The sequence below is a fragment of the Aplidium turbinatum genome, chromosome 12 (assembly GCF_918807975.1).
Source record: "Aplidium turbinatum chromosome 12, kaAplTurb1.1, whole genome shotgun sequence".
In the NCBI taxonomy this organism is placed as follows: Eukaryota; Metazoa; Chordata; class Ascidiacea; order Aplousobranchia; family Polyclinidae; genus Aplidium; species Aplidium turbinatum.
Window position 1 is genome coordinate 13,923,983 of NC_137483.1, and position 15,156 is coordinate 13,939,138.

Genomic DNA, 15,156 nt, shown 5'->3' on the forward strand with positions numbered 1-15,156 from the left:
CCTGACTGACCGGCAAATTGTTTCGTTTCAAATTTACAACACAACCGAAACGACTTTTTCGTGATGAATCCAAGGCAAAGAGTGACACTCCTTATGGATAAAGATGCCCAAAAAACGGAATCGCACAATTAGAAAACTCTCAAATTTACTTCTTTGTTCATAATTTAGAAATGTTTCCAGCTCAATAGCAAAGTGGTCAGTGCCTTCGCTCCTGTTACAGACTGACCCGGGTTCGAATCTAGGTCATGCAATGCAAGGTTATGAAGAAGGCTAAGTCATGGAATAATGTGTGCACATCGTCACAATAAGCTACAAAAATGCAAGCACGCAGTCCTTACAAAAAATGGGCTGAAAAGCAAAATAGACGTTGAATCAATGCAAAAAGGATGAATTTTGGTAGCTGGATAGCGGTAGTGATCAGTGTACGTTTTTGGATGGCCCGCATTTCTGTTTTAGGCTTTTACTTTATTGAAGTATGCTCGCTCTGTCCACCTCCCCAAAATTAAGCTACTACATTGGAGTTACGTTAGTAAACATTGAAACACCGCCACTACATTACGCCGTGATGTAAAGTTGTATGTGACTGCAACCAGGGCCGGATTTACCTTATGGGGGGCCCGGGGCACTTTTAGATCGGGGGCCCCCTTGCAAAAAAATTTTTCGCGCCTACGACGCGAAAAACTACCTCTACGTCTACAGTAGCATTAATCCAGCACTGCACTGCACAGCATTTTGCAGAAACTTCAAAGGCTGAAACAAAAAGAAAAAAAAACACAAAATCACATTTGTCTACGTAGGGGGGCCCTTCAAAAGTCGGGGGCCCGGAGCACCTGCACCCTCTGCCCCTCCCCTAAATCTGGGCCTGACTGCAACCATCATGTTTTCTTTTCTTTAATATCAAAGGTTATTAGATTAATCAATGCGTTTTTATGTATGATTGAAATAGGTTTTCATAATGCAAAAACATCGTAGTTCTGATGTTGTGTGCCCGACATAAGCGAGGTCCATTGGTGTTTGCAAGCTACGTTGGGTCATTTGTGGATTTTTCATTTAAAACTATTTTGATTTAGGATCAAATAAATTAAGGCGATTGAACGTTGCGGAACGTTAAGTTTGTCTAAAATTGGCTTTGACGTATATCTCTGTTGACCTGGCGTCAAAGACCAGCAGGTACTTATATTGAACTTAATTATTAACCATTAGAACAGGCATTCACTTCTGCGCACTGTCCAGGCAGCAAAATCCGTCGTTTTTACATTGATTCAACGTCTGCAGACAGATTTTGCTGTCTGGATAGGCTTTGTTACTGCACTGTTTGCACTGAGTCAAGGAGCACTCAATCAATGCAGAATGTTTTTACAAGTTATTCCATAACGTTCTTTTTTTTAGTTCCACAGCATCTGAGAACGTCCAGCTTTTGTTGCAGTTAAACAGTTTAAATAGTTTTAAAATCAAAAGAAATTAGTTGAGTGAGATGTGAGTTTTTTTATCAACTAATTATACAATTGGAAACTGAAAGCAATATCGTCCAATGCTAATATAACGTCACGTCAATTGATTCTTTTATGTAAAAAAATATCAGAAGCAGAACTGCATTGAAAAAGGAAGGTAATTTTTTACAAGTTTACTCAGAGATTGGTCAAGGTATTGTAAGTAGCTTTTAAGTCAAAATCTAGTGAACGCTGCTGCTGCTAGAAAAGGAAGGTAATATTCCTGGTAGACACCAAAACTTTTCAGGGTACAGCTGATCGTACACAGTCTTATCTTAAAGTTTGCTTAGCCTTTCTTTTTGCTTGTGATGAGCAGAGTTCATTGCACTGTATCAAGTCGCCTCTGAAAAGTCAAATTTGTTTTATTTGTAAAAACTGTCTAGAAGAAAAGTATATGTCAGATGTTCTTTTGTTATCTTGTATTCACTTACATTGCAGTGCTTTTACTTCAAAAAAGCCTTCGTCAATAGCCTCCACATTTGCTCTTTGTGATTGTCAAAGACTTTTGTCTTTCTCAATAACCTCACATTTGATCTTAGGCTTGCGCCTTATCAATCTTCGACAAGCTCAGCAGAACATTATTGTGTAAGGAAAAGCAGAACCTTAAATAAACAGCTCTGCCCATATAGGCTAACTTCATCGCAGCCAACAAGTGCTACTGACTTCATGTCAGAATTTTGAGGTAGCAAAAAATCACTGCTGGAAACGTCAGCCATTTTTGAAGAGAGCTTTGTTATGAGCTTTTTTGTGTGTTAGTGAGAATGCAAAGTGAATGGAAGCATTCTTTCTACTGCGGTGCTGCTGCATGTCAGGCAATTGAAAAAAACAAGAAATTAGTTTATTTTGGGAATTCGCAAGATTACTTACTCTTGATGCTTTAACTTGATTAAATTTCAGAAAAAAGGCAACTAAGAATCAAAACAAAATGTCGTATCACAAACTAGAAGTAATGAAACAAAGTCTTTGAATAACTTAACCAGTTAAAAAATTGAAAAATAACATTTTTGTGTTTTAAAACAAAGGTATTTTGTGTGTTGCTTTGAATGTATTGACAATCTAATGCATATAAACAAATTATTATTTTTGTTTTATTGATAATTTTTTCCAAGTCATGCCACAAATCAGTGGATTAGAAACAATAAAGTGCAACATATGTTGCGCAACCTTTTCCAGATGTGGTCTCCTAGCAATGAGATAATGTCAACACTTTTTGTTTATTCCACATTTATATAAATGGCCGAGTATTCAGTTTTTATTCTTGTAGTACGGAAGGTGGAATTCTTATGGCGCAATCTGCACGCCATCCCGTGTTCACTAAGGTATTAAAATTTTTAATTGTTACATTGACTTGACGTCGATTCTTGTTGAACTTTCGCAAAATAGAAAATTTTCTGAAAGCAGACAAACACGTATGCTCCATAGGTACAGTTATAGGCACAAATGCACGTCACCGAGCAACAGTATAAAGATAGCGGAAGGTATCACAAGTCACTTTCATTTAGAAGATTCTCCAACCCAGACAACCTTTTGTTTTATTTTTAGTGCAACTTCGTGCATTGAATTTCTATTCACTTTAATTTTAATTCAAGAAAAAGCAACGAGACAGGAAATCTTTACACCACTAAAGAGGTGCTCATTATCATTATTATTATTTTTGCTTCAACGTTCTGGATACAACCAAGAAAAAAGTAAATACGGCAGGTTGTTGAAATGATAATTTGGGCCTCTTACCAATGAGACTTTAAGGTCCCAAATTCAGACACTTCTAAGAAAAACACATCATATCTAACAAATGCGAGGTGATTTCTTCAAGTTCCAGGGCCTCTTAGAACGGTTACGGTCCCATAAAATTATCCAAGGCCGGGTTCCAAAAGTATCCCCTGAACCCCCCTGTCCACGCTGCTGGTTGTAGCACCTACTATTATAGCACGACGTCTCATTGATTAGTGGTCAAGTAGAATTGTAGTTTAAAGAATCCATGATGTGTTTTGGTTGTTTTTCCTTTGTGACAGTCTGATGCTGATTTTTGACCCTGATCAGAAGGGCCCCTAATCTGAATCAAATTGTTAGCGCTCCAAAATGCGAAATTTGCCTCTTATATAATCAAACAGATTTCTAAAGTTTAAATTTTACTCTTTGTATTCAATAACCTCAAAATTTTGTTTGCTGAAATAAATGCAAAGTGTGAATTAGCAAAGTTCATAAAACTTTTAGACGATGATTATTTCAATAAATTTTTTATACTTAAACAGTTCCATTTAAAGTGACATAGGCCTAATAAATACAGTAAGTTACATATAGGCTGGTTCACTTAGCCTACATCTGCCTTAGGCAGGCAATCATGACCAACAAAATGAAACACCTGAAACAACGTTTTTACAATTTTACAATTTTTTTAACATTAAATGTGGGTTTTTCCTAATCAATTTAAAAAAGACGCTTCTCTGGAAGCTCTCATAAAACACATTTACCAGTCATTCAGTAATGTCAAAACAGCATCAAAAATGAAGGGGCAAAACAGAGTTTCCCAACAAAAATGCTACTTTTTAAATAAAGACGTGGGGTAAAAACATGTCCAGTGACATAACATTAATGATCTCTTCTTGCTCCAAGACTTTTCAAGACAAAATAATAACAAGTTACACTCAACAAGAGCTAAAACAGGGAAATTACTAGCCTGTTTCTAATAAACATTAATCTCCTTGAGTCTCTTAGATCATGTTCGTTCAACCTTGGTTTAGCAAATATAAAATTTGCTTTAATTTGTTTGTGTTAGTAAAGACTGTTTGCTGTACTACTAACCAAAACCCATGCTTACACCGGAAAGCGATGGCAATGACCTCTTTCGCTTCATTTGGTCGTTTCGATTGGGTTTCTCCAATCAAGTTTTTATGGATAAACTATTTTGTTTGTTTGGTCTCCGTATTTGTTAAATGTTTCATTCAAACCATGGAACGAGCTATAGGCAATCTTGATTTCACTGGTTATTTGACTAGAACTAGATAGTATCGTTGCGTCGAGAAAAATTTAGATTTTAGAGTGTAGGCCTACATTATGTCTTATGAATAGTGTAGATCTATCTCACAAATAGTCAAACGAGTAAAATTAAAATATTTCAGACACACAATATGGCAAAAATCTTTACAAAGATCATTAATAGAATGAAAGACAAATGGTAAAAGAAACAAAGGCACACCAAGAATGATTTGGACAACAAACATCTTTAAATCGACAAAATTAAATTATGAATGCGCAGTACGAAAGGCTCATGATCGTGACCAATGGCGTATTGTATCCAACCCTCAATACGAGTAAAGAACACAGTGATGATGAGATAGATTACGAGCAGTATTTTCCTAAATGGAGACAACCACAGTCAAGCTGGTAAAAAATCTTGCAGTCACAAAAGATAAGCTTTGTAACATTACAAAATTTAAGACTATGAAGGTCAACGATTGATCACATTTCACTGGTAAAAAATTACTCATAAGGATCTGTATTGTGCAAATTTGGAGAGATTTGAAAGTTTATCCACAAAGGCAATGAGAAAATCATCTCAAAATATTGGATAAGATTCTTGAAAGGGCAGCTCTCTTTGGTTTATGCAAGCGTTTACTTAAAAAGGATTGGCGTGCCAAAGTCTATTTGTTTCAATACCATTGAGGATTTTTTATTTGTTTAACTCCATTGTTAGGCTATAAAGGGTATAATTAAAACGTTTAAGCATTGAAGGTTAGCATTGGTCATTTAAGACATTAATGATGTTGTTTAAGTAAAGCTTTTCCTCCTTGGTTGATGCACAAGTGACTTCATGTTGTCAAACAGTTATATTTCAACTTTTCAAGTAATTTTACAATAAAGAAACCAACTTAAAAACTTTGTTAGTTTGGATGAGTAGTTTCTTGTTAAACAAGATTGCGACATACCGGATGACATAGCTGAACTACCGAAGTTGTTGAAAACTGTGCTGGTACTGTGACCTGTGTTTGTTTAATTGTACATGTGTACACGGCTGCAAGGCGGTTGTACCGTACGTTTGCATGTTTCCATCATCGAATCATTTTGCCTTGTTTCCTCAATGCGACGTTTTCAGGCAGTTTGTTAACGTAGGTTATGACAGTTTCGCTCTGACAAATGCTTGAACAACTCTTTGCCGAAAGCAGCTTCGTAAATACGCGATTCCTGGGTGTTGTTGTGTAGAAAAATATAGATTAGGGCCTGGTCTTGTATCTTTGACATAAGTTATTGCGTAGCAGATGTAAAGTCATATCTCAACATTGTAAAAGGCGATAACCTGGCGTTCCTTTTCTCAAATCCTGAAAGGCTCAAGAACCATGAAGTTTCCGATTGCTTTAAGCTTTCGCGATCAGTGAAAGTTGATACTTCCATTGCCACTGCCAACCATTTTCTTGATGGACTATCCCCAGAAAGCCAGTGTTTTTAGCATTGATGCAACATCCGTAGACGCTGAGGAGTTCAAAACTAAGACGGTCCACTAAAAACGTTCTAGTGGTCACTGCTCATTATGTGTGATGGTTATCATTCACACCTTTACTTTGGTTAAAATAGCAGTTGGATAAAAAGAGTTCTAAAGTTTTTTCGCAATTTTTAAAGCTTTCAAATTTAATGCAATGAAGAGATTTAAATTCTCCTAATGATAATATTATCATTGTTTGGTTTCCATTTTTAGAAACTACATTATTAAGTAAAACAAGAGTTATAATTTCACAATATAGATGCTAACGACCTGTTTTGGCTTGATGCTGCGAGTTCGCTGTGGTAGTAGCGGTCAAGCAACGATCAAAGGCGAAACAAATAAAGCGAAACTCAATGTATTGCAAGAGTTATAATATTCAGCACTTAATGCAGCAAGATTTTTATAATTTTTCAGAAGCCGGCGCTGTTTATTACCGCGTCTTATCACGCTCTTGTTTATTTTATTTTGACGTCATTTTGACATCACCATGTCTTGGTTACGTAATTTATCTGCGGTGGTTGTCATTAATGTTTCATTATCAGATTATTATCAAAATGCAAAAGATAACCTCATCTTTTTGATGTTTTTTCTAAAATGAACAGAATCATTTCACTTGCTTTTGTAACTTAATAGAAATGCCTTCCATATCACACGTTCGAGTATGTCATATAGTGAAGCAACCCAGTGAAGAATATGAATTCAATCTGAGACAAGATGCACAAAGAGATGGGCAGGTAACTTTCTAAATTTTTAACTTTCGAAGCTTGGTCTTGCAAGCGTTAGATGGAGCTGGCGAGTTACTAACTTGAGGTAAATTTAAAATACTTCACAAATGAAGATGGTCGTCAGACCACTCGGCATGCGACAATTCAGCAAGTACATTTCAGCTACTGCAAAGGAGATTTGCTTGCTCATTTCCAACTTGCTTGGTCATAGCTTGTTGAACTGATTTTGCTGACCTGTGACATGCTAGGTTTCGGCTAGCTCAGTTCTTACTTGCTCGGTTTCATAATCTTCCAACTTCAGCCACTTGCTGAAATGTTGCTCAGTTGTCACTTGCTCAACTTCCATTTGCTCAGTTTACAACTGCTGACTTGTAGGAGACTCAATGTAGGTACAAACGACCTATTTTAACCTGATGCTGCGGGTTCGCTGTGGTGGTAGCGGTATACACTAGCTTTCAGAACACAGTTTCCTAGTCACGTGCAATGACAAATTACTAAGTTGAGCACAGAAACTTTGTCATGGCACATGATTAGGAAACTGTGTTCCGAAACCTAATGTAAACCGCTACCACCACAGCGAACCCGCAGCATCAAGCTAAAACAGGTCGTTTGTACCTACATTTGTGAAACAACAACGATCGTGCTGCTAAAAGCAAAACTCAGCCTATTGCTTAAAATTAGTGTGTGATGTTTTGTTTTAAATGAAGACAAGAAAATAGCTTTTGGTGTTAAGAAAAATAACTTAAACCTCAATCGTCACGTAATCTTTGTAACTTGAAGCGTACGAAAATTGGTAAATCACATAACATTCTTTTGTGTTTAATTTTTAGTTTTTGCCATCTCATGCTGATTGTTTGTCAAACTCGTTTTAGCGTAAAATGTTTGATTTTCTTGGTGATTGCAATGGTGGTTCCAAAGTCCTTGCAAGTGTGCGAACGTTTCAGGCATAAACTTCCAAAAGCACTCTGTTCAGTCAGTTAATAGAATTTGCAATCACTTAATAACTTACTAACCTTTCGTCCGAAGTAAAGCACAGAAACTCACCAACAACATATTGCTACGTAAAATCTATATAAATTAAATTGATAAGTTATGATCCTTCAGTGAGCTTTTGTGTGGTTTATCCGTCATTTTGCTTAGCATCTTTTCATGCTTCGTTGCAATGCAAAAATGCAGTCAATTTGTCACTTAACTGCCCAATGAATGTTCAACTTATCGTAAATGCTTTGTGACAATGTCATTTCGTAAATACCTGCGAGGACGTTTGTGCGAAAAAACGCCAAGAGGCAGTTATGAGAAAAAGCAAATATTTATCAATGGAGCAGTTGAAATAAATGCATAAATTCACTTGAATAAATCCTTGGGAAAGCAAATTCACTTTGCAGCTAGTGGACAAAAAACAAGTTTTATGCCCATATCCCACGCAAATACGAAAGCTACGTTTATGACACGACGACTATATTTACAGTTCACATTTTTCTTATAATGTTCCTTCCACTAGGTGGCGCTCATTAGTGAGGTGTAGCCTACTTGAAATGAGTTGCTCAAGCGGACATTCCGAGTGTCGAATTATCGTCGCTTGATCTTTTTCTTAGTTCACAGGCGAGAGATCAACCAACTAAGCTTTTAATTCGGGTTATTGATATATACCGTGCTGTATTAATCCCAGATATCCGTGGCTATTTGACCGTCACAAGCAAACAGTTTCAGTTACAACTGCATTGAGGGGCAGCCGAGTGCTTTATTACTCTCAATCTATCCCCTCAATGTTACTTGCTACCGAAGGGCAAATAGTAATGCCACTTTTACAAGGGATTTAGTATGACCTGGCGTAGAGTCGAACCCAGATCAACCGGTTCCGAGGCTTGCAATGTATCTATTGAGCCACCAAACCGAAAAGATGTTAGGAGGATAATCGGATTGGATCTGTTCTTGGAACATAGTTGAGAACTTTCAAGCAAGAACTAACTTGCACGTGTCGTACTGAAAACAACCTAGTTAACAATGAGGCAAATGAAGGCTGATTCGTTTCAAGTATAAAGTCACCAGAAGAAACATTCAAACTGGCTGAAAGGATTTCTATGCAAGAAATGACATGACTCTATTTCAGAACAGTCCCAACATACTGATGCCCAGTGTTTTTTTTAAGGTGTTTTGGGGGACCGAAACGGTCCCCCAAATTTCTCCAGCGGTTTCCCAAAATTTGGACTTGCAACTACAGTAGAAAAGTAATGGTTGTTTCTCGCTATGTCTTGTCGATAATACGAATATAGCCTACGATCAATAGTTCACGTCCGGAAAAAATAATAAGTGGAGGTACAACTAACAGCTGAATCAAAGAGTTATTCACAAAAGAAGTGCACCTTCGATACTCGTCAATGTTTATTTCTGATTCATGGCGCATAATGATCAGTTTTTACGTGTGGAAACATGACAAGCAGAAGCCAACAAGCGGTAGCCACTTTAACATGCAGATATCCAATCCAGCACGAACCAATCAGAAGCTACGCTTTTCATGACGTCATCAAGATTGCGTTTAGGAAGAATAAAGGAAAAACGCAAATTCTAGCTAAATTTAATCATCGCTTTGCCATCGGTTGGCTTGGCGCATTGGGTTAGGGCGGTAGTAGTCATTACAATGACGTGGGTTTGATTCCCACCTCTGCTATAGCTCTTTTTTCTTCTGTAATTACAATTCAAAGTAATTATTAATTCTCTGGCTGAATGCTGGAATGGTCACAATAGCAGATAACGTAGCACCTCATTGGTTCGTGGTTGGATTGGATACGCGCGTGGATTAGTAGAAATCTGCTTGTTAAAGTGCCTACCAACAAGCACACGTTGTTTGATTGTGCAGCAAACTTGTTTGGCGGTCGTGTTGGGCAGGCTGTTTGGTCGCTGTCACAATCATTTAAGCTGTGCCTTGTCGAATAATTCATTTTATGTTGCGTTGATTGTATGTAGTTATGGCTATTTTTTGGTATTTAAATGAAACACTTGCGGTTTCTTAAAACTACTTAGCGGTCACCCAAACCAAACCTTAAAAAAAAACCTGCTGATGCCACTTGTCAAATGACCTCATTGGTGATTCTCGTACTAAAAAAATCGGTAAATCCAGGGTTAACAAACATCTGTAGCCTACTTGCAAGTTGATGGTACATTTCCAACGATTTTGGCAAACGACACTCTTCTATTAAGCCATTCTTGCCTTGCTCATATAACTTGACTCTTATTTGCGCAAGTAATTTAAAATAAATAGTTGGAACAGGCAAGTATTTTCATGTCTTGTCTTCACCAGTTGTTTGCTACCTGGATTCCACAGAGTCGTAAACAGACTGTCGTTACTTTCAAGATTCAACATCTGTAGCTTTCAGTTTTAGCATTATGTTTAAAGAGATGATGTTTTACTACCCTTTGAGGAATTTACCTCATATATCACGCATCGTCTCGAGCAGACGTGGTGACATTTGTACGACAGGATAGTCTAGATACTTTGTAAGATAGGTACTTTGCTGAGCTTTAAAATGCTTTGGTGGTGAACGCCATACGGAAGAGTGACTGGATATGAAGAGTTTTAAAAGAGGGTTTCTTTCAAAAATATGCAGCATAATTTTATTAATTCTACTTGAATAAATACTTAATGAAAGCGAATTTGACTGATATTAATCCACGTTAAACCATAAGCAGATAAAATCAAGAAGTGGCACAGCATTTAATATAAAGATATACACTAGAAATCGCTCACGAACATTACCTTGATGCTCGACAGAGGTCGACATCAGTCGCATTGCAGAAAAAATTTGCAATTTCTAGATTTTTTCTTTATAGTACCGGTATAAAATTAAATGCCGTGTCGTTTTGGTTTTACCTTCTGATAGGTCAAAAAATTAATCTTTTTACTAAGTTTGAATTCCATATTAGTTTTTAAGTTACCGTAGGCTACTCTATTAAAAACGCTGCTGGAATTAGACGCAAAAAAGAATAAGAGAAAATGTTGAAAACTTACAGTTCGGATAACAGAAACGGAGTTATTAACATTAGAAATTTTTTCAGTTTAATTATAAGTACGAAACCAGATTATGACTTTTTATTTAATATTTTCGTAAGTGTTTCCCAATGAGTGAGAAACGGTACAATTTTTAACTCAGACATGGAAAGGCATAGAAAAGCATTTCTTTATCAGAAAGCACAGATTCTCGGTTTCGGGCGTTCGCCACACTCACCACTAATTCCATAACCTTATTTCTAAACGCAGTTCTGGAGTTTCTTCCAATCGAAAATTGTTTTTACATATTGCTACTCACCTGCTAATACGGACGTGGATAAACTGTTTGTCTCAAGTTTTCTCTGTTGAAAAGTTTCTCGGTTTTGCTCAGTTTCAAAAATCTCCTGGACGTAAATTGAAATTTAATTAAAGTTTGCTAGTTTCACAGTACAACTGAAGTTATACCAAGGAATCCCTCAAAAACGTAGCCGGTGTTTTCACGTTTACAGTGAGTCACACAACGTTTATTAGCAGCTATCTGAAAATAGAGATAAGTTGGGAAACACAAATTTAAGCAAATTTTCTGTACAATTTTTATGGCAAGTTAAATCTTGCACAAAATAAATCACATATAGGCCTATGTATTTTTTATTTAACAGTATCAAAGTCAGCTGCATGATTTAACACGATGACTTTATCACTTTGATTTTGCCTTGTAGTGTCTACGTTTAACTTTAAACTAATGTAAGTTTTGTAAACAATGAAAAATTTATTCTCAGGTTATCTCTGAGGTGGTAGCAGAAGGGCCAGGAGACCGTGCTGGTTTAAAAGATGGTGACAGGATCATATCAGTAAACGGAGTAAACGTTGACGGAAAGTCTCATAGCGAGGTTGTCAAGTTGATAAAAGAAAGCATGCCCTCAAACGAAATTAAATTCGAAGTTATCGACGAAAATCACGATCTAAACAAGCCCGCAGCTGATGAAAAGTCAAAGTAAGCTATCTTGTCAGCATATACCAGTTTTATTTTGGTTTTGTCTTGTTTTGGCAACGACAAAATCTGGGTTTTTATCAGTGCATTAATTGTGCGAATGTTTATACTCGGACTTCAAAAATCTTTTTAGAAGCTCAATCCGAGCAGTTTCGCATACTTGTAGAGGCTTTGAATCACTGACGCAAACCCGGTCACCTAGATTAACAGTAAAATTTTCACTTTTTGGTGCAGTGTTGCAAGAGTGTTGTTGTCTGTAAATTGCTCAAGCGCACACACCGAAAGTTGAACCAACATTACTTCATCTTACCGCTTGTTCAACTTTCAGTACAGGGTAATTCCATGTCAAATCATCCAGGCCAGTTTGGCATAGTCGCCAAATAAGTTGCCACTTTGTGTGTTTAAAGAAATCTTCACTCTGATTTCAAGGGTAAAATTTTTTTTGAAATCGGACCACATATAACCAAGTTATAGGTGTTTGAATTATGGCTAATTTGGTGTTCGCTCAACCGTGAAATTTCATAAAAATGTTTCACAACTAACTTTAAACCTTTGTAACTCAGATTTGATTCAACAAATATCATTTAATTTTGGAAGTTTTATACTTTGACCTGCACTTGACAAGTTAGTATAGTCAAAAAAGTATTGATTAACATTAAATCACTTAACCGGAACAAAACATAATGAATGTCGTTGAAAATTACTGAAGCGGAACGGTATGGTTCTTTGCTAATATCACTGTGCTGCTAACTCCGATTTTGACAAATGAGGTGTCATATGAAAGATCTTGGTGAGAGGAATCTGAATCCAAAAGATCTTCTTGTTTATTAATGTTTATCTTACAAATATGCCATCTGGAAAAAAACATACAGTAAAATGTAAAAATTGTATCATATTTCTTATATACTTTATCATTTTTATATTGGTTTTACATTTATTGTGCATATAAGAACTGAAAAATACAGTTACACAACAGCGTTAATATATTATTTTATGTAGAAAACTTCACTCAAATCTTTTAGCATTAAAAAAGGAGCTTGGTTTAGTCCTCCCTCTAAGCACGAAATGGTGTGCTCTTGGACGTTAGTCAAAATCTTAGAGGAAACATCGGCTTGGTTGAGCAATGTCATAATCAACTTTCGAATTCCTTTACAAATTACAAGAGTACTAGGATAAACACTATCTACACTGCATATACTATATACAGCTATATTCTTCTTTTCGTGTGTCAAACAATTGATGCCTAAAGCATCACGCAGACACTTGCTCTGTTGTTGAACTCAACTCTTCCAGGTCTTGTCCACTGCACTTTGATTTCAGGTTTGGGCATTCCAAAAGATGTTCTATGGTTTTGCCAAGGGTGTCCGCAGTCACAAGTGAGGGATCATGGCTATAACCCCAGCCTCGCATAGACACCCTGCATCTTTTTAGTACATTCTTTGTATTGGATTGCATGGTTATAACTTTTCTTTTTAGTAGTGTGTCATTTTGCATTGCCAGTTTTACAGCATTAGGTCTTGAAAGCAGTTTGCATTCTTTCCTTTTACTTACCATCATCATTGTTTTAACCTGTTGTTCACTATTTGTTGTTTTGTGTGTTAATGTGCACTACTGTATTCCTTTTTAGGTGAACCAGACTTGTTTCATTAAGATTACTGAAATAAATACATTATCATAACGTAGTTTACTCCACAAGTTTGTAGTCTACTTTTCAAGTTTGAAATATGGATAACAATATCAAATGCACAATCGGTGATCTTAATACGACAGATTGCAACAAGAAAACCTATGTTCGTGAAACTGGATTATTCCAAATTAGCCAATTGAATGATGTAGAAAGGGAGCTGCTTGCAGCCAGAGCTTTCACAAATTACGATTTTCCTGAAACTGAACTGGGAAACAACAGATTTATGTCAGAAAACTCAACTATTTGTCGTCACCACAAATTTATTTATTTGGACAATTTTTCAAACATGCAAAAAAAATGTTGTGACCCACATCGTGTACACAGCAAGAGTGTTAAAGGAAGTTTAAGGTTGATAACTCTCGATTTATGTAAGAATGCAGGTACAAAGCAAATACATTTAGTTCCTGGAAAAAAACTCTGCTGTAATTGCTGGACAAAAATTTCTAACTCTATTCATGAAACATCCAGTCAAGGAAGTTGTTCAACAACTGATGAAGAGTTAATAGAGCTGGAAAACCAAGTGGAGGCAGACAAAACATGGTCTTCAATCAACTCCAGTTTGCATGAAGTGGGAGAGTCTCCAGTGAAAAGCTATATTCCTGTTGGTAGTAAGAATGCTTACAAGAAAAGAAAATTATCACAAATAAATGATGTATTTAATCAAAAGATAGCATCTGCATTAAACGTAGATCCAGAGGAAGAAAGAAATATGGATGATGATGAAATCAAGATCTTAAGAGAAAGGGCAAATTCATTTGATTCAATGTTGTATAAATTAAAAGAGAAAATTACCCAACCCAATACTACAAGAGCTGAAAAGATTCAAGCACTTACAATTGCACCATCAAATTGGTCAAGAAAAAGGACGGCAGATTTTTTCAAAGTTTCTGAATATACAGTAAGACAGGCATGCAATCTGGAAAGCACTGATGGAATTTTAGCCATGCCACCACCACGTAAGGGTAAAACGTTGGCGCCTGATGTTATTGATGCAGTAAAGCAGTATTATGTAGAAAATGAAAATAGTAGAATGCTCCCTGGAATGAAAGATCGTGTTAGTATTGGTCGAAAAATATACGAACAAAAGTGTTTAATTTTATCTACTTTAAAAGATTTGTTTTACCGTTTCAAAGAAGATCACCCAGACATGAAAGTTGGCTTTTCGAAATTTTGCAGTCTGCGACCTAAATGGTGTGTCAGTGCTGGAGCTTCAGAAACTCATTCTGTTTGCGTTTGCACTATCCACCAAAATGTAAAGCTAATGTGTCATGCTGCACAAATTGAAGAAAATTATCGTGAATTGATTGAAATGGCTGTATGCAGCAGCGAGAATCGTGACTGCATGCTACATAAATGCAAAATTTGCCCAGGTGTTAATGCTATTGCCGAGATGTTACAAGAAAAGTTTGAAGACCTGAATGAACAGATAGAATTTAAACAGTGGGTATCTGTTGATCGTACAATGATGATCACACAATGCCTCCCAGTCCACTCTTTTATTTCGTTGCTTACAAACAAAGTTTCTGATCTTGTGTCACACCACTTTATTGCACATGCTCAATCAAGTTATTTGAAGCAACGGAAATTGGAACTGGCACTTGGGACTGTAATTATTCTTATGGACTTCAGTGAAAATTACAGTTTTAAGATACAAGATGAAGCACAGGGCTACCATTGGACGCATTCATGCTGCACGGTACATCCTGTTGTGTGCTATTATAAAAATTCTGATGGTGCCCTATGCCATAAAAGTCTTTGTTTTTTATCCGAAGATCTTGTTCACGATGTCACAATGGTTTAT

At 36.5% G+C, this 15,156-nt stretch overlaps 1 protein-coding gene across 3 annotated transcripts in view; it reads left to right on the forward strand.

The window, feature by feature from the left end:
- Positions 1 to 6,575: 6,575 nt before the first annotated feature.
- Positions 6,576 to 15,156, forward strand: part of LOC145781129 (uncharacterized) — a 29,838-nt gene continuing 21,257 nt past the window's right edge. For 2 of the 3 annotated variants that reach the window (XM_082592891.1, XM_082592890.1), the window contains exons 1-2: positions 6,576 to 6,701; positions 11,457 to 11,671. In XM_082592891.1, the coding sequence (XP_082449017.1) occupies positions 6,603 to 6,701; positions 11,457 to 11,671 (314 nt within the window). In that variant the 5' untranslated portion in view covers positions 6,576 to 6,602. The remainder of the gene's footprint in view (positions 6,702 to 11,456; positions 11,672 to 15,156) is intronic. The other variant, XM_082592889.1, reaches the window with a different exon arrangement.